The sequence below is a fragment of the Squalius cephalus genome (assembly GCF_949319135.1).
Source record: "Squalius cephalus genome assembly, chromosome: 4".
Classification (NCBI taxonomy): domain Eukaryota; kingdom Metazoa; phylum Chordata; class Actinopteri; order Cypriniformes; family Leuciscidae; genus Squalius; species Squalius cephalus.
The window spans coordinates 2,641,116-2,662,423 of NC_137125.1; the positions used below are offsets into that span (position 1 = coordinate 2,641,116).

The following is a 21,308-nucleotide window of genomic DNA, read 5'->3' on the forward strand; positions in this document are numbered from 1 at the left end:
CACTATAGTTAGCAAGGTAACTTTGATCGAAGTTTAAGACAATAAATTTGATAAGCACATACACAAGCAATCTCTTTTCAAATACAAACAATACTTTATTGATTATATACTAACACATAACTAACACAAACTGATTGCTCCTGTCTGCCTCTTTGCCTGCTGTGAGTTTGTTTGCTTCGGTGCTGTAAGCTCCGTCTTAGCCTCGTATTTCTTTGTTTTGAACCATCATTTACTACAATTTGTAGTTGTTTATACTAAATACTATACTTATACTAAATACAGCTTACCCAACATCTCAGATTGACATTGCTAGCTTCCGTTACTACTAGCACAACACGCTAATTCGCTACTGCTAGCCTGTTAACGCGCCACCCGTGCGCTCAGCTATTTCATTTATTTATTTTTCTCTCGTGCGCTCGCGCCTTTGAGTTAATAAAAGCTCAGGTAAGTAATAATCAGTCAACAAACACGGTGAGTAATGTCTTGTCCTGTTATTGTCACCTGCACTTCATGTCACATGTTTAGCATAGGCTTCTCTGTTGGCAATGTAGGATTTATATGTGATAAATGCAAGGAGTCAGTTAGGCTGACAGAGAAGATTTCAGAATTAGAGACACGCATCCAAACCTTAATTGAGGATAGTAAGAGTGCTAGAGCTTTAGATACTATTTTGGATGCGCCTAGCATAGTGAACTCTTTACATGATTCGGTTCCAGCTGAAGTAGAGCCTGAGCAGCCGGGCAAATGGGTGACGATGAGGGATCGCTCTAGTCGCGGATCTAAAAACCACTCTTCCGTTCCGATTACCATAACAAATCGATTTGCCCCGCTCAGTGAAACACCCACTGAGAATTCTGTTGATTGTGCCTTAGTAATTGGCGATTCGATCACACGGAACGTGAAAATAGAGACACCTGCCACCATAGTCACATGTTTGCCGGGAGCCAGAGCACCTGACATCAAAGCAAATTTAAAAGTGCTGGCTAATGCTAATCGTAAATTCTCTAAGATCATTATTCATGTCGGCACTAATGATGTTCGACTCCGCCAGTCGGAAATGTTTAAACCTAAATGAAAATGTTTAAACCTATCTAAGGTTAAAAATTTTATTGATGTTCAACAAATAAAAAACAGCTATAATACAGACGAGCAAATGCTAAAGCTTGGGTTGCTGAATATTCGATCGCTTACTTCAAAATCACTCATTGTTAATGATATGATTTCAGATAATAACCTAGATGTGCTGTGTTTGACAGAAACCTGGCTAAAACCAAACGATTACATTACTTTAAATGAGTCCACCCCGCAAGATTACTGTTATAAACATGAACCTCGTCTGAAACGCAAAGGGGGAGGTGTTGCTGTAATCTATAGTAATATTTTCAAAACCACTAAGAAATCAAGTTTTAAATATAATTATTTTGAAGTGTTAGTGCTTAATGTAAAAATAGATAGTATAAATGATAAATCACGTCTGAGATTTGTGCTGGCTACTGTATACAGGCCACCAGGGCACCATACAGACTTTATCAAAGAATTTGCGGACTTTCTATCAGAGTTAGTATTGGCTGCAGATAAAGTACTAATTGTTGGTGATTTTAATATACACATCGATAATGAAAAAGATGCATTGGGATTGGCATTTAAAGACATTGTAAACTTTATTGGAGTTAGACAACACGTGTCAGGACCTACTCATCGTCGTAATCATACTCTAGATCTAATATTATCACATGGAATAGATGTTGATGCCGTTGAAATTCTGCAGCAGAGCGATGACATCTCAGATCATTACCTAGTCATGTGTAAATTACATTTAGCCAAGGCTGCAAAGCCGACTTTGTGTTACAAATATGTTAGACCAATCACCTCTGCCACTAAAGATTGCTTTATTAATAATCTTCCTAATCATTTTAGCATCCCGGAAAGCTTAGAAAAACTTGATATTGCAACAGAAACTCTTAACTCTCTCTTTTCCAGCACTTTAGACACCTTTGCTCCGTTGCGCTTAAAGAAGATTAAAGAAAATAATCCAACGCCGTGGTACAACGAGCACACTCGGGCCCTTAAGAGAGCAGCCAGAAAAATGGAACGAAAACTGGAAGAAAGCAAAACTAGAGGTATTTCGCATTTCATGGAAAGAGAGCTCGATTGCATACAGAAAGGCTTTAAAAGCTGCTAGATCTGCTTATTTTTCAACCCTATTAGAAGAAAATAAACATAATCCTAGGTATTTATTTGAAACAGTGGCTAAACTAACGAAAAAGAAAGCTTCAAACACAGAAGGTTCCAAGCAGCACAGCAGTAACGACTTTATGAACTTCTTCACTTATAAGATTGATAATATCAGGGATAAAATTATAACTATGCAATCGTCTACCACAGTATCGCATCAGGCAGCGCATTGTAGTCTCCCAGAGGAAAATTTTTATTCATTCGTTGCTATAGGAGAGGAAGAATTTACTAAACTCATTAAATCATCTAAATCGACAACATGTATGTTAGACCCTATACCGACTAAGCTACTGAAAGAGATGCTTCCAGAGGTCATAGATCCTCTTCTTAATATCATTAATTCGTCTTTGTCTCTAGGATACGTACCAAAAAAACTTTAAGCTGGCTATGATTAAACCGCTTGTTAAAAAAATGCAACTTGATCCTTCAGAATTAGTCAATTACAGGCCGATCTCGAATCTACCTTTTCTGTCAAAGATACTAGAAAAGGCAGTATCTTCACAACTGTGTTCCTTTCTAGAAAGAAATGATATCTGCGAGGATTTTCAGTCCGGATTTAGACCATACCATAGTACTGAGACTGCTCTCGTCAGAGTCACAAATTATTTGCTCTTATCATCCGATCGTGGTTGTATCTCGCTATTAGTGTTACTCGATCTTAGTGCTGCGTTTGACACCATTGACCACTAGAAAACTATGTTGGCATTAGTGGAAATGCACTAGCATGGTTTAAATCATACTTATCTGACCGTTATCAGTTTGTAGCAGTAAATGAAGAGATGTCTTATCGATCACAAGTTCAGTATGGCGTACCACAAGGCTCAGTACTAGGACCGTTGCTGTTCACTCTGTACATGTTACCATTAGGAGATATCATTAGGAAACATGGCATTAGCTTTCACTGTTATGCCGACGATACTCAGCTCTATATTTCTTCAAAACCTAACGAAACTTACCAATTCACTAAATTAACAGAATGCATAGCGGATATAAAAAATTGGATGACTCGTAATTTCCTACTTCTAAATTCTGAAAAAACAGAGTTTCTAATTATTGGACAAAAAACTTCCTCACGTAATAACTTAGAATACTGTCTAACACTTGATGGCTGCTCTGTTAAGTCTTCGTCGTCGGTTAGGAACCTGGGTGTGCTCTTTGATACCAATCTTTCATTTGAAAGTCACATGTCTAGTATCTGTAAAACCGCATTTTTCCATCTTAAAAATATATCTAAATTACGCCATATGCTCTCATTGACAAATGCGGAACAATTAGTTCATGCTGTCATGACATCAAGGCTAGACTATTGTAATGCTCTACTGGGTGGTTGCACTGCACGCTTAATAAACAAACTACAGCTAGTTCAAAACGCAGCAGCTCGAGTTCTTACCAGAACCAGGAAGTATGACCATATTAGCCCGGTTCTGTCAACACTGCACTGGCTCCCTATTAAACATCGCATCAATTTTAAAATATTGCTGATTACTTACAAAGCACTTAATGGTTTAGCTCCGCAGTACTTGAGCGAGCTCTTAACGCATTATACTCCTTCACGTCTATTGCGATCTCAAAATTCCGGCCAGTTGATAATACCTAGAATATCAAAATCGACTGCTGGCGGTAGATCCTTTTCCTATTTAGCACCAAAACTTTGGAACAGTCTTCCTAACATTGTCCGGGAAGCAGACACACTCTGTCAGTTCAAATCTAGATTAAAGACACATCTCTTTGACATAGCATTCACATAATACATTATAGACTTCTAAAATTCAGTGTTAGGCTGCATAGATTAGGTCAGCTGGAACTGGGAACACTTCCCATAAATCCTGATGTACTTGTTACATCATGAGAAGAATGGCATCTACGCTAATTTTAGTGTCTTTGTTTATCCCGAGGTTTTCCTGCAGCCTGCCGGATCCAGGCTGTTTCCAGATCTGACGAAGGACCTTCGCCTGGACCCGATGTCAACGCAGTGCTGAAGTGCCAACTAGTCTCTCCCTATGGAGGATCCCTTTCCCACTCTACAGATAAAGCGTCGTCGGGGAAACTCAATTCGCGTATCTACCCCGAATTGATAAAATAAAATAAAATTCTGAATCAAAACTATAAGGAAACACCAGTAATTTGTTTAGGCTTGGTTTGTAGGGAATTCCAAACCTGTGCACATATATTCAAACGCACATAACTACTGAACCCGTTCTTAATGCGCATCTGAACGCCATCAGCGTTTCTCACAGGATCGCGTTTAAAGTCTGTGTAGAGGGAGTGGTGTCGTGGTAGCGGCCCCTAATTTAATAACAAATGATCGTTGCGACGGAAGCGTATCAATCAAAACTAACTTTAGCTGGAAAATAACTTTATTAAAGAACCGCTATAAAGCCAAAACAATCTTATGTTAAATCATACATTTATCTCTGTAAAGCTGCTTTGAGACAATCTACATTGTTAAAAGCGCTATATAAATGAAGATGACTTGACTTGACTTGACTTGACAAACAAGACTCTGATTATTCTAACACATAAAGCTAATATCTAAAATATCTAACAAAAACGCACACACACACACACACATTCATACGCATTGCAGAAAGGGATAGAGTGAGGAAAGAGTGGGTTTAAGAGTGAAAGGATGAAATCTCCAGATTCCATATGCACTTAGACATGACCTGAACGAACCATCAAACATTAATTTAACCCTTCTATCGTTTTAAGCAGGTTATTAAATTTATATCAATGCACCAGTTCAGTTTTAGTCTGGGGGTAATTGCGTCTTTGCTTTTGCGTTCCTTTTGGGAATTCCTTTGGTCAGCGTCAAAGGGGTTCGTTCGTTGGTTATGTCTCCTCGTGTCTGGATAGATGTCTGTGGCGTGGATGCCGGATGGTTGAAGGTCTTTGAAGTTGAAAGCATGCGTTGCCGTGAATCGTGGACCGAAACTTTGCAGCAAAACTTAACTTAAAACCGAGACTTTCAATCGGAAAAGAAAGAATAACACAAAGAAAGAAAGAAAATGAGATACGGAAAAGAGCTATAGATGACTGGAAATGAATCTAACCCATCTGATCTTAATTTGGGTTGATCTGCTCGTCTGTTAACGTTACATGGTGACTAAACCATCATCTGCCGTCTCCGTCTTTGTTCTGCACTCGTTGAGAGCTCTTCTGTATCAGAACATTTTGAACGAACGAACTTTTTTTCCCCAACGCTCTGCGCTGGTTTTTAAAGGGTTTTTTAAAACAAAAAAGGTTTGTAAGAATACTCCTACAAATATGTCATGACTGCTGCTTTGTTTGCAAAGTCATAAATCATGTCTTCCCTGGGGGGTTTCTCTAATTTAAAGACCAGATGCAACAGTTTAGGCATGATTTCTAATTATCAGAATATGAAACATTTTACACAGATTTAATTCCAGCCATCTTGCTAGTTGTGTTCGTAAGATAGCATTGATATGAAACAGTACACACTTTCATTCACACATCTAATAATTATAATTATAACAATTACATGAATTATATGGGATTAAAGCATATTAAACGGACACATATATCGTAGAAACACATAGAATGATGTATGATGTTGTCCATTGAAAATTGTTCTTGAATGAGTTTTATGGATTTTGATATGTAAAAGTCTTTTGGTGTGTAAAGTGTATGGGCTTGGAAATACCCTGAGGTCATGGGTATTTCCTGCTGAAATCTGTTTGTCTCTCTCATGGGACCTTTGGTCTCGGTCATCTCTTAACCAGTCAGCGCTTCGGCAACAAAGCTAGTATTGACCAGTTATTTCGTTAGTGCTGGAGGTCAGTTTTAAACAGCCCGACTGGTTGGCGCCTTGCCCCGATGACAAGATGTATGAGGATCATGAGACGTTCTGAACAAATCTTCCTTCTGTTAACCAATAGAAGTCTTTGGTTACAGACTCTCTGGAGCCTGGGTGAGTTATGGCTCTGGTTTGTGATTTGAGTCTGGGATGTGAAGACTCTTTGTGGGATTATGTATGAACAAAATCACCTAAAAGCTTCAATTGTGTTTGGTTCGATACTCATTGTCGCTACAATGCATATTGTGATCTCTGATGCCTGTGTGAACATATATTTTATATATGTTATTTTATATATATTGTGTGTGTGTATATATATATATATATATATATATATATATATATATATATACATATATCACTCTCAACATCAACCTGCCACAGAACACAACACACACTCCTCCACAGGTCACCTTTCGGCGAAACCTACGCTCACTCTCACCCTCTCGTCTATCCTCTCTGGTCTCATCCACACTTCCTCCACCTGATCAGCTTTCAACACTAGATACTAACAGTGCAACTGATAATCTTTTCTCCACTTTAACATCCTGCTTGGACACCTTCTGCCCCCTTTCCTCCAGGCCAGCCCGCGCCACACCCTCTGCCCCATCTGATGTTCTCCGAGAACATCGTTCTAAACTCAGGGGTGCAGAGAGGAAGTGGCGCAAATCAAAAGATCCTACTGATCTTGGTCTTTATCAGTCCCTCCTCTCTTCCTTCTCTGATAATATCTCTACTGCTAAAATGACTTACTATCACAACAAAATGAACAATTCTTCAGACTCTCGCATGCTTTTCAAAACCTTCTCCTCTCTTCTCAACCCTCCTCCTCCTCCTCCTTCATCAACACTAAAAGCTGACGATTTTGCTACATTCTTTAAAAATAAAACAACCTCCATCAGCGGCCAATTTAGCAATCCACAAATTGACACACACACTTTTCCAGCTAACACACACTCTCTACCCTCCTTCTCTCTACTCTCAGAGACAGAAGTCTCCAATCTCCTCCTTTCCATTCGCCCTACCACCTGTCCGCTTGATCCTATTCCCACTAACCTACTTCAAGCCATTTCATCCTCAGTTGCACCCATACTCACACACATCATAAACACCTCTCTTCACACTGGTACCTTTCCCACAGCATTTAAGCAGGCTCGTGTAACCCCACTGCTTAAGAAACCCAGTCTAAATACAGCACATCTGGAAAATTACAGACCGGTATCTCTCCTTCCATTCGACGCGAAAACACTTGAACGAGTTGTTTTCAACCAGATCTCTTCCTTCCTTACACAGAACAACCTCTTGGACAACAATCAGTCTGGTTTCAAACGCGGACACTCAACTGAGACGGCCCTGCTCTCAGTAATTGAAGCTCTGAGACTGGCAAGAGCAGCCTCCAAATCCTCAGTTCTCATCCTGCTGGATCTGTCTGCTGCCTTTGACACAGTTAACCACCAGATCCTCCTGTCAATCCTAAAGACGAAGGGCATCTCGGGAACCGCACTCCAATGGTTCAAGTCTTACCTCTCAGGTAGGTCCTTTAGGGTTTCGTGGAGGGGTGAGGTGTCTAAGAAACAACATCTAGCTACTGGAGTGCCTCAGGGCTCAGTGCTGGGACCGCTTCTCTTCTCCATCTACATGACATCACTAGGATCTGTGATTCAGAAACATGGTTTTTCCTATCACTGCTACGCTGATGACACACAACTCTACCTCTCATTCCAGCCTGACGATCCGACGGTAGCTGCTCGCATCTCAGCCTGCCTGACAGACATTTCTAGCTGGATGAAGGACCACCACCTTCAACTAAACCTTGCGAAGACAGAGCTACTCGTGGTCCCGGCCAACCCAACACTTCACCACAACTTCACCATTCAGCTAGACTCGTCATCCATAACTCTATCTAGGTCAGCCAGGAACCTTGGTGTGGTAATTGATGATCAATTGAACTTCACAGACCACATTGCAAGAACTTCCCGGTCATGTAGATTTGCCTGGTACAACATTAGGAGGATCAGACCCTTCCTATCAGAACATGCTACTCAACTCCTTGTCCAAGCGCTTGTTTTATCCAGACTTGACTATTGTAACTCTCTCCTGGCTGGTCTTCCAGCTTGCACAGTCAAACCTCTGCAACTGATCCAGAACGCCGCAGCTAGAGTGGTCTTTAACGAGCCGAAAAGGGCACACGTGACTCCTCTCCTCACAAAATTGCACTGGTTGCCAGTTGCCGCTCGCATCAAATTCAAGTCACTGACGTTTGCCTACAGAACAACCACTGGTTCTGCTCCCTTTTACTTTAACTCTTTACTTCAGACTTACGTGCCATCCAGGAACTTGCGCTCTGCAAGTGAACGGCGTCTTGTGGTGCCATCTCAAAGAGGCACAAAATCTCTTTCTCGGACCTTTACCATGACTGTTCCCTGCTGGTGGAATGATCTGCCTAACTCAACCAGAGCGGCTGAGTCCATAGCCACTTTTAAGAAACGGCTGAAGACACTTCTTTTTCGACAGCACTTGATCCAGTAATACTAACACTTTCTCTCTACTACTCTATTCTATTCTGTTCTATAACTTAAAAAAAAAAAAAAAAATTGCGTTGAATTAAACTGAGAAGGGTCATAGCACTTGCATTTTGTTGTCCTACTGCTAGTTTAACTGCTTCTATTGTTCTCATTTGTAAGTCGCTTTGGATAAAAGCGTCTGCTAAATGAAATGAATAAATGAATGAATATATATATATGTTCACTGTTCACACACACACACACACACACAGTGTGTGTGATATATATATATACTTAACTGTTCACACACACACACACACACACACACACACACACACACACACACACACACACACAGTTCCATTGCAGGCTATTGTGAATCCCCACTTGTATAGGTAGAGATCGTTCAGAAAGTCCCCACTTGTATAGGTAGACATCGTTCAGAGTTGAGATTCCATCTTGGCATGTTTAAGTTTTTTTGTTGTTGCATATTTAAAGATATATTATGAAAAAAGACCTTAAAAGAAAATTGCGTATTTAATTTTTGTTTCTTCAAAATGACCAGATGAAGCAAGTCAACTTAAAAGTTTGAATTAGATCTACAAGAAAGGTCCACTGTTGGATGGTAACGAGCGACACATGTTTGGTTGCATTTAAATTGAGCAATATTTCAAACACTGACTATCTCTGTACATCATCATCCTAGAAACAAAGGAAATATAAAAAAAAATGACATGTCTATTGATTTTATTAGAGTAGAAATTATGTTTTAATTAGGCCACAACAGAGAATGAATTTCTTAAAGCAATAACTTTGCTGTAATGTCCACATCATAACGCTTCTGATGTTTTATAGTGCTTTCATTGTAAGTGTTATGATATTCTGTATTATTTGTTGGTATGGAACTGCTACTGAGTTACAGAAGAAATTATTAAGAAAAGTAGTAACAAGTAAATTGTTAGGGACTGCATAACCAAGCTTAGAAAGTATCTGTGAAGAGAGAGCGTTAAATAAGAAAAATAATATTATGAATGATAAGAGGATATTCTCGCCTCTGCTTTTGAACTGTTGCTGCCATTTTTTTTTTTTTTTTGATAACTGATGGGTTATATATATAGTTACATAATGAAGACAGACTTCACTGCCAGTTCACTTCACTGTTCACACACACACACACACACACACACAGCTCCATTGCAGCCTATGAGAGTCCCCACTTGTATAGGTAGAGATCGTTCAGAGTTTCAGATCCCCACTTGGCATGTTTTTTTAAAAATAAAAAAATGCATATTTGAAGTTATATTATGCAAAAGGAGCTTAAAAGAAAATTTTGTATGTAATTTTTGTTTCTTTAAAATGACCAGAAACACTAGTCCCCTCTGGTATGTGTGTGTGTGAGTGTGTGAGAAAGAGAGTGTGTGTGTGTGTGTGTGTGAGAGAGAGAGAGAGATAGAGAGAGAGAGAGAGAGAGAGAGAGAGTGTGTGTGTAGACGTACATTTGTATGGTCCTGCTGTAATCCTGATCTCTCCTCCATGATCCACACTACAAAACACATACAGTTAATCAGTAAACACACAACCAGACACACACACACTCACACACAAACCGATACACTCCACACACTCACTCACACACAAATACACTCACACAATCTCTCTCTCAATTAAATTATATTCCATTCAGAAAACTTTATTGTCATGACAATTAAATTTTGTATTGCCAAAGCATTAAAACAACATGTACATCTATGTACAGTAAAATAAAAATAACATTATATATATTCATGGGTAGATAAAGCAAAAATTATAATAATAACATAAATCAATAATAAAATAAAATAAATCAATAATAATAATAAATAAAGTATAATAGAGAAATCACGTAACGACTGAACTTAGAAATTTAACATTATATACGTGTGTATGTGTGTGTTTGTGTGTGTGTGTGTGTGTGTGTGTGTCTGATGGGGTGTGTGTTTTTGGGCTGTGAGTGAGTGTGTTTATTAGATGTTTGCTTGTTTCTGGTCATCATATTAATATTCATGTTTGCTGTGTGTCAAATTCCTTGTCGCAGGAGTTTCTTGTCTTGGAGGATCTCGTACTATCTTACGGGCTCGATGCCACTGATATTGTGTTCTCAGATGTTCTGCTCTCCGATCATAAACCTATTTTATTCTCCAGGGCCCAGAAACACCTCAGACCCCAGAGGGTTAAAGAACAGTGACGTTACTGCCTCATTACTGAGAAATATCCTGTAGCTTTTCAGTTGTGTTAGAAAAGCCATGTATGGGGGTTTCCGGTAAGTCCAATGGAGTAATGGACTTCCCCATTCAGTGTCCTTTAACTACCCCACCGAGTTTTACCTGACACACTACGAAAACTAACAAGACAACTTTTGAATAAGAGTACCTAAAGAGTATCTAAAAAGGTGAACATGAAAGCCGAGGCACTCGTTACACCAGACGAAGTGAACATGGCGGCACTAACAGAGCTGTTGGAAGAGCGGCCTTGGCAGCCAAGTTCAAGGCTGCAGTTTCAACATTAGAAGTATAACTTGACTGTGTGCAAGCCACAGTATCTGATCATGGACAGCGAATTACCACGCTGGAGTACCATCCATGCGGAGTCGCTAGATGAGCATGTTGAACGTCTAGAAACCTCCCTCGCAGCCTTAATGGAGAGCAACGCAAAGCTTAAAGCCAAGACTGCGGATCTAGAGGGCCGGAGCAGACGGAACAACATCAGGATCATCGGCGTGCCCGAGTCGATCAATGGCAGAAATATCTGACTAAAGTAAATATCCAGACCTCCAGTATTCTCTGACCCCTTCACCCACAATTTATAAAAAACGTCTCCAATTTAATTCAGAGTATAACTTACTTCTAACTCACAAAGTTGAAAAGCAATTGTTGAGTGCTAGGCAGCATTTTTTTTTTTTTTTTTGGTGAAAAAGCTGGCAAATCACTTGCGTTTCGATCTTGAACTGTCGGTGGTTCTAGACTGTCACCGTTAGAAGATTTAATTTTACATTTACATTTAGTCATTTAGCAGACGCTTTTGTTCAAAGCGACTTACAAATTTGGACTAAATTAAGCGAGTCATCGTGAAGAGGCAAAAAACAATGCAAGAAGTGCTCAAAATACGAAGTTCAGTCATTGTTCAGAGTAGCATAAGCGAGGACATAAAAGAAAAGGAAAGGTAGGATATAAAGGAAAAGGAAAGTTTTTTTTTTTTTTTTTTTTTTTTTATGAAGTTAAGTGCTCACGGAAGAGAAGGGTTTTCAGTTGTCTTTTGAATGTTGCCAGGGGATCATTTTAAGGATCATAGTTTCCAACCTAGAGGAAATTAATTCTATTTCTTTCAAAATACTATTCTAATCCTTATTCCTCAGAATGTAAATCAATAATGTGGAATGGCCCAAGCACTTCTGATCAACTAAAATTCCCCTGCGTTAACGATGGCTCCACAAATGATTTGGGCAGGCCTGTGTCTACCACAGAAATATAAGAGGCAATTGATTTCAATTCAATGGCAAATCTCCTGGCCCTGATGCCTTTACCATCGTATTTTATAGACTTTCTCCTCCGTTTAGGCCCAATTCTACAAAGAGTATATAATGAGGCCTTTCTTTCAGGCCGGCTCCTAACAACCATGTCTGAGGCATCCATTTCATTGTTGCTTAAGAAAGATAAAGATCCACTGCTTTGCAGTAGCTACAGGCCAATTTCATTGTTAAATGTGGAATTCTATGTAAGGTTCTTGCCCTTCGCCTTCAGCCAGCGTTGCCTGCTGTTGTTTCCCCTGACCAGACAGGTTTCATGACTGGGAAACACTCATTTAATAATACCAGAAGACTTTTTGATACCATCATTGATGCTGAGAAGGCATTTGACAGAGTATTTATTTATTTATTTTTTAAATAAATTTTGTTTCAGCTCCAATTTTTTATCATGGATTTGATTACTATACTCCTCCCCTGTAGCATCTGTGCAAACCAATGCAACACTTTCTAAAGCCTTTCCCCTTCATTGAGGCACACGCTAAGGTTGCCCCCTTTCGCCTCTATCATTTGCTTTGGCTATTTGGCCATTTGGTTGTGAAGTGAGGAAAAGTTTGAGGGCATTACCTGGTTTTGAACCTCTTATAAACAGTCCCTTTATGAAGACGACTGTTCTGGAGACTTTCTTAATACTGTGGTTCAATAGTGGTGTGATCGCGGAGTGTGCATCGGTTAGAATGCAAAGAAATAGGCTGGATGGATCTTTATGGTTGTTTATTTTTAGAGGGGAGAGTATAGAATGACTAGTTACATGTGCGTGTGTGGTTCTGTAACAAAACAGACAATAAAAAAGAATATTATCTACCATTTACATTGACTTACTATGATGACACAAATAATAACAAAAATAGTAGTGTAAATATAACCTGGGAAAATGTGAATTTAACCAAAAGAAGATAATAGGTAGAATTCACCATATATTCACTGTAATAATGCAGTCACATGCTATCACGTAGGCCCAAAGCCTTCACCACTACGCAGAACTACTGCTATTACACATAAATGGACACTACTATACTACTAATCAACAGAATTGACATACAGATGACTGCTCTAGTATAATAGAATGCTAACAACCAACAAAACATAAAATAGAATGAGCATTAAGTGCGCAGGAAAAACATGACTTGTCTTAGCATCTTAGCTCAATTGCTAACAATGATGAAAGTGTAAAAATAATGTCAAACATACTCTATTAACACTCTTATACACTTTACCATTACAGACATTGCACAGCCAAACACCCACCTGTCTCATGGACGCACACAGAGAAGAAAGAAAAAGAACGAGGGAACATACAACTATCGCCGATGCTCAGGGCCGACTAACTAAACACAGAAGCTTTCCTTATTCACAAAATGGCTGCGCCCATAGTGGTCGGCCTGGGAACTGCATGCAAACTAAAAATACTGTATATAAACAGTCTTGTCCTTTTAACAACGACCTTCTTTTATATATAGCTAACCCAATTTCATTGTTACCGCCAATCTTCAAGATTTTTGTATCATTTGGCAAACTCTGGTCACAAATTGTATCTTCAAAAGAGCTAATTGTTCCCTATCAATTTAGCAGCTGAGACACTTTCCCAACTTTCCCAACATACTTTTAAAGTGGTCTCAAGAAGGATTAAGATATCTAGGCGTATTCATCACTAAGATCACAAAGATATCTCTAGAAAATGTTTTAATTCTTTTTACATGCCCAGAGAGCTCACAACAGTGATTATAGCTGCTGTGTACATTCCACCTAATGCTAATGTTAGCACAGCGCTCTCTCAGCTATACATTATTATAAATAAACAAATGCAGGCTCATCCAAAGGGAGCTTTTATTGTGGCAGGGCACTTCAATCAAGGCTGCCTCAAGTCTGTGCCTCCTAACTTTGTACAGTATGTACGGTGCTCAACCAGAGGGAATAACACATTAGATCACGTCTATTCCAACTTGAAGCAAGCCTTCAGGACAGTACCCTTCCCACATTTGGGCATGTCGGACCATCTTTCACTGTTCCTGGTCCCTGCATACACTCCCCTTAGGAGAAAATCAAAACCTGCCATAAAGAACGTTCAAACCTGGCCTGATGGAGCACTCTCTCAGCTCCAAGATTGTTTTGAGCGTACAGAGTGGAGCATATTTGAGCAACTAGATCTACAGGAGCGCACAGAGACTGTACTGTACTGAGCGCACAGAGACTGTATGGGGTCTCTTCGCTGATCGATTGCTCCTGTCTGCCTCGCTGCCTGCTGTGAGTGTGTTTGCTTCGGTGCTGTAAGCTCCGTTTAAGCCTCATATTTCTTTGTTTTGAACCATCATTTACTACAATTTCTAGTTGTTTATACTACTAAAATGCATCTTATCCAACATCTCAGATTAACCTGACATCGCTAGCTTCCGTTACTACTAGCACAACACGCTAGTAATTCGCTAGCCTGTTAACGCGCCACCCGTGCGTTCAGCTATTTTTATTTATTTATTTTTCTCTCGCGCGCCCGCGCCTTTGAGTTCATAAAAAGCTCAGGTGAGTAATGTGGCAGGATGTGTGAATCTTGATAGGTATTTTGAACGTACAAACACACTTCCAGATACATATGCACGCACACATGTGCACATGGAAGCCCGAAGCGCAGAGGACGGAAAGGACGCAAGAATGCCCATATACGGGAAACAGCAATGTTACCAAAAACCCCCTCAGAGACAATGGATGGTTGATGTTGCAAGTCTCAGTCATGAGACTTGAGTTCCTCTGGAAAAAACCCAAGAAACTGCATTGGAACAATGTACTCAGTTCCGTATAAATATGACCGCATTTTTACAGTTAAGGGCTGCATTTTTTGATTTTGATGTTCGATTGCATACCTAGAGAGGAATCAAACCTCTTCTAGTATTATCCTGGCTGAATTTCTTTTGGTTTGAACTGCTCTGCTGTATTATTGTAACTTGGTAAATCTCGGATGAGAACGAGTTCATATTTACTCGAATTGCTTGAACTGCTAATAAGGTAATTAGTCTTTGTAATATTCACTCATACAGGACTGCCCTGTTGAGATTGAATAAGCTGAAGTTTTATATCCTGTAACATTTTCTTTTTGATTTGCTACAATTATTGATTTTTGTATTACCAGTGTTTTAATCTTTTGTATAAATACATTTTTATTTCTAAAGACAATCACTGTTAAGTCTTACTTCAGCTTTTACAAACAGTTCTAATAACAATAGACAGAGCAATACATTAATCCTTTATCATCGAAGATAACAAGGGTTCCAAGAGCGATTCAGCTGGAAAGTAAGCATGATTTTAATTCATATGTCTAATTAGTAATGTTTATTATTGTTTCCTTGGGAGTGTAGGGACTACACCTAGATTTACTGGTATAAATGATAACAAGCAAGTTGAGGGAATAATTTCCTATTCTGACCTGACAGCAAAAGATCACCTAGACACATTGATACTAGGGGTTAATCAGGAACGTGAGAGCAATACCAGATCTCACCACAGTAAGAATCAGTCAACAAACACGGTGAGTAATGTCTTGTCCTGTTATTGTCACCTGCACTTCATGTCACATGTTTAGCATAGCCTTCTCTGTCGGCAATATAGGATTTATATGTGATAAATGTAAGGAGACAGTTAGGTTGACGGAGAAGATTTCAGAATTAGAGACACACATCCAAACGTTAATTGAGGATAGTAAGAGTGCAAGAGATTTAAATACTGCTTTGGATGCGCCTAGCATAGTGAACTCTTTACATGAGTCGGTTCTGGCTGAAGTAGAGCCTGCGCAGCCGGGCAAATGGGTGACAGTGAGGGATCGCTCTAGTCGCGGATAAAAAAAACACTCTTCCGTTCTGATTACCATAACAAATCGATTTGCCCCGCTCAGTGAAACACCCACTGAGAATGATTGTGCCCTAGTTATTGGCGATTCTATTACACGGAACGTTAAAATAAAGACATCAACCACCATAGTCACATGTTTGCCGGGAGCCAGAGCGCCTGACATCAAAGCAAATTTAAAAGTGCTGGCTAATGCTAATCGTAAATTCTCTAAGATTATTATTCATGTCGGCACTAATGATGTTTGACTCCACCAGTCGGAGATCACCAAAATTAACATTAAAGAGGTGTGTGAACTCGCAAGTACGATGTCAAGGACTGTAATTTGCTCTGGCCCCCTTCCTGTTTGCAGGAGTGATGAGATAGTTAGTAGATTGTGTTCGCTTAACGGTTGGCTGTCTGAGTGGTGTCCGCTTAATAATATAGAATTCATAGACAATTGGAAAAGTTTTTGGGGCAAACCTGACCTGTTGAAAAGAGATGGTATTCATCCCTCCTGGATGGTGCTGCTCTTCTCTCTAGTAATATGGCACATAGTCTTAGAGCTCAAACATGACAATCTGGGGCTCAGGTCAGGAAGCAGACAGACTGGCTTAACCGACCGTCTGCTAGCGGCCTCGCGTCACCCAGGTCAGATAAATCCCATCACATAGAGCCTCTTTCACCTAGCTATCATCAAATAGAGACTGTGTCTGTTCCCCGAACTTGGAAATCCAAAAAAACGTTTAAACCCATCTAAGGTTAAAAATTTAATTGATGTTCAACAAATAAAAACCAGCTATAATACAGATGAGCAAATGCTAAAGCTCGGGTTGCTGAATATTCGATCGCTTACTTCAAAAGCACTCGTTGTTAATGATATGATTTCAGATAATAACCTAGATGTGCTGTGTTTGACAGAAACCTGGCTAAAACCAAACGATTACATTACTTTAAATGAGTCCACCCCGCAAGATTACTGTTATAAACATGAACCTCGTCTGAAACGCAAAGGGGGAGGTGTTGCTGTAATATATAGTAATATTTTCAAAATCACTAAGAAATCAAGTTTTAAATATAATTCTTTTGAAGCATTGGTGCTTAATGTAAAAATATATAGTGTAAACGATAAATCACATTTGAGATTTATGCTGGCTACTCTATACAGGCCACCAGGGCACCATACAGACTTTATCAAAGAATTTGCGGACTTTCTATCAGAATTAATATTGACTGCAGATAAAGTACTAATTGTTGGTGATTTTAATATACACATCGATAATGAAAAAGATGCATTGGGATTGGCATTTAAAGACATTGTAAACTCAATTGGAGTTAGACAACATGTGTCAGGACCTACTCATCGTCGTAATCATACTCTAGATCTAATATTATCACACGGAATAGATGTTGATGCCGTTGAAATTCTGCAGCAGAGCGATGACATCTCAGATCATTACCTAGTCATGTGTAAATTATATTTAGCCAAGGCTGCAAAGCCGACTCCGTGTTTCAAATATGTTAGAACTATCACTTCTGCCACTAAAGATAGCTTTAATAATAATCTTCCTGATCAGTTTCATTATCTCAGCATCCCAGATAGCTTAGAAGAACTTGATATTGCAACAGAAACTTTTAACTCTCTCTTTTCCAGCACTTTAGACACAGATGCTCTGTTGCGCTTAAAGAATTTTAAAGAAATTAGTCCAACGCCGTGGTACAACGAGCACACTCGGGCCCTTAAGAGAGCAGCCAGAAAAATGGAACGCAACTGGAAGAAAACAAAACTAGAGGTATTTAGCATTTCATGGAAAGAGAGCTCGATTACTTACAGAGAGGCTTTAAAAGCTGCTAGATCTGCTTATTTTTCAACCCTATTAATTTTCAACCCTATTCAACCCGATCTCGAATCTACTCTTATCATCCGATCATGGTTGTATCTCTCTATTAGTGTTACTCGATCTTAGTGCTGCATTTGACACCATTGACCACAACATTCTTTTAAATAGACTAGAACAGTGGTTCTCAACTCCAGTCCTCGGGACCCACTGCTCTGCACATTTTGTTTGTCAATGAGAGCATATGTCGTAATATAGATATATTTTTAAGATGGAAAAATGCGGTTTTACAGATACTAGACACGTGACTTTCAAATGAAAGATTAGTATCAAAGAGCACACACACAGGTTCCAGTTCCAGTTCCCTTTCGAGGGAACTCGCGATGCGTCAATGACGCTTTGGGAACGCTCCTGCGTGATTGTGTCTGAAGCACCTATGTCAACTAGTCCAATGGCGAGAGTGGGCGTCACGGGCGGGTGACGTGAAGACCAGGAAAGGATAAAGGACATCCGGTTTAGAACCGCGCCAGCTTCTGTGCCTCAGCAAGCGCTCTGTGTTATACTGTCTGTTTTATTTATTGTTGTCTGTCTCTATATCAGTCAAAAGCAATAAGATATTATGGCGAACAAACAACCTTAGATCGTGTGTTTCTCCCTGCCCTCTTTCTTTACGGGTGGGGATACACACGATGTATGTGTTGTTTGTTTGGAACGGAGCATGATCTGTCAGCGCTCGAGGGCGCTGACTACGAGCATTGCGAGTTACTATTGCTTTACTCGCTCCGTTCCCGCTTGTCACTCTTTGAGGAGGGTGTTCAGGCTCGCGTTCCTCGCAGTACCGGCCCTGTGTTGCCGAGGCAGCACGGAAGCCGGTATTGTGGGGTTCGCAAATGGATCTCGCGGAGGGGTTAGAGACGGGCTCCGCCTTTTCTCTGCCTTTTCCCGGGGGATCCAGCGCGCTCTCTCTCTGGTTCGGAAGCCCGCGCCGCGGCTTCTTCCGCCCTGGTTAGAGAGCCCGGTGTTTCAGCAGTCTATCTCCGAGGAGGTAGATGTGTTGAGCATCAATGCAGTCCACAACCACAAGCATATATATATATATATAGACAGGAGTATGGGGAGCAAACATCTGTGGATCGTGTGTTCCTCCCTGCACTCGATTCACGCGATTCATGTGTTGTTTGTTTGGGGGTGGAGCATGCACGGTCAGCTCTAGTGAAAGGGGACTGTTCATTCATAAATTCCCGACGTGTAACATTTGCACTATCGAGAGTTTAGCTCTGCTCCTTATGGCTTTCTTCTCGAGGGAAGAAAGTCAATAAAGATTCTTTGGCTCGGATCTCGCGTGTGCTGAGGCAGCGCGTAGATTACGTGGTCTGCATTAAGAATAATAATGGATGGGCTATGGTCATTCATGAAAATTACCCACGTGTGTAGCACTATCGGGAGTTTCCCCATGCTACTGTTTATTTAAAAAAAAAAAAAAAAAAAAGACTGCAATAAGAGTCCAGTGGTTATGCAAATGCAATGCATTTATTAAAAAATAAATAAATAAAATTGTGTATTGCAAGCTATGAATTTATGATTATTTTATTGCATGTTGAAACTATTTTTTATATATAAGCCTATATATAAATATATATTCAGCCTTTCATCTAGACTATATTAAATTGTCTGGTTGATTTTTTGCTGTTTGATTCTGAGGAATTAAATAAGTGGGCTGCATTTAAAATGTGCTATTCTGACTTTCATTAGTTAGATTCATGTATATGTTCAGTAATTCATCCAGACCGTGTTAACTTGTCTGGTTGATCTTTTTCTATATTTAATTTTGAGGAATTAAATGGTATAATTTGGTGCTACAGTTGTCCACCTCCGAGGAGATGGATGTGCTGAGCATCGAGTTAAGGGAATTGAAGATTCTACATCTCAATCTTCTGTGGACAATGAGTTTAGAGTTTATAACTTTGCAATTGGGGCTGCTGGGCGGAGCAGCTCTAGCCATTAACAAACTCATTGTACAGGCAGAGTGTAATTTCCTGTGCTCCCCCTCAGAAAGATTGGGGACCAGAATGGCATTCTCAACAGAAGCCTTTAAAGCAGAAGATGGATCTGAGGACTGTTTTTCTGTGAAAAAGGTTTTCAGCCAAGGTCCTGATGCCACTGGTGTCAGACCTCTGAGGGCAACCCCGACCGGGGTGGAGCGGTGTACACCTCATTATACGGTGCCCGCCCCACCTCGGTGCCCTCAGGAGGCCGTTCTGCCAACCCCGCACCCTTGGTCTCGGGGCGCAGCGGTTTCCAGCGAGCACATGGCTCAGTGTCACCACGACACTGTGTCAAACTCGCACCCTCTGAGGGGGGTTCAAAAAGAGTCAGTTCGGTTGTTTCCTGCCAGGATGCTTCAGGTCACCGAAGTGGCTGTTACAATAACACCAGAGGCCAGTCTCGAGAGACTGGTAACCGTAGTAGATTTTCTGACAGAGTGGAAGAATCTGCCGAATATATCTTCATGGGTCCTGCAGACAATAGAGAGAGGTTACAGAATACAGTTTAGTTTTCCTCCACCTCGTTACAACTGGGTGCTACTCGCGTTAGTACATCCCGAGCAGGCTCTGGTAATGGAGCAAGAAGTAGAGTCTCTATTAGCGAAGGGAGCTATAGAGCAGGTGTACTCTCCCGACAGAGAATCGGGGTTTTACAGCCGCTACTTTATTGTTCCGTAAAAGGATGGGGGGCTGCGTTCCCATTTTTAGATCTTCGTCTGTTGTATCGTGCAGTCATGAAACTCAAGTTCATTATGCTCACACTCAAACAGATTGTGACTCTTTTCAGATCCGAGGATTGGATAGTCACAATAGATTTAAAAGGTGCTTACTTCCATCTTCCCTCAACAAAGGAAATTCCTGAGGTTTTCTTTTGGGGGCAAAGAATACCATTATCGGGTGCTTCCATTCGGTCTAACTCTATCACCCTGCATGTTCACGAAGTGCGTAGATGCAGCTCTGGCCCCGCCAGGCTGCAGGGCTACGCATTCTGAACTACATCGATGACTGACTGATTCTGGCGGAATCGGAGCAGTTATATGGTTATATGCGTTATACGCGCCTTGGTTATATGGAGGAATACTGGTTCCTATCTCACATGAGCAGTCACGCATTGTGAAACAGTTCGAGAAACTGTTGAGCCTCAAGCAGCAGCGTCCAATGTGATACCCTTTGGCCTACTGTATATGAGACTCTCGCAGTGTTGGCTCAGAACCAGGGGGTTCTCCCCGAGGGGAAACCCACTTCGTACGATCAAGATCACGCGGCGGTTTCTCCGCGCCTTGGTTATATGGAGAAATTATTGGTTCCTGTCTCACGTGAGCAGTCACGTATTGTGAAACAGTTTAAGAAACTGTTGGGCCTCATGGCAGCAGCGTCCAATGTGTTTCCCTTTGGCCTACTGTATATGAGACTCTCGCAGTGGTGGCTCAGAACCAGAGGGTTCTCCCCGAGGGGAAACCCACTTCGTACGATCAAGATCACGCGGCAGTGTCTCCG

General features: G+C 40.5%; 1 protein-coding gene across 1 annotated transcript in view; it reads right to left on the reverse strand.

The window, feature by feature from the left end:
• The window catches only part of LOC307157232 (NACHT, LRR and PYD domains-containing protein 3-like), a 103,904-nt gene that overhangs the window by 34,403 nt on the left and 48,193 nt on the right, over nucleotides 1-21,308 (reverse strand). Inside the window, exon 9 of the mRNA XM_079869079.1 lies at nucleotides 10,053-10,099. Within this exon, the coding sequence (XP_079725205.1) occupies nucleotides 10,053-10,099 (47 nt within the window). The remainder of the gene's footprint in view (nucleotides 1-10,052; nucleotides 10,100-21,308) is intronic.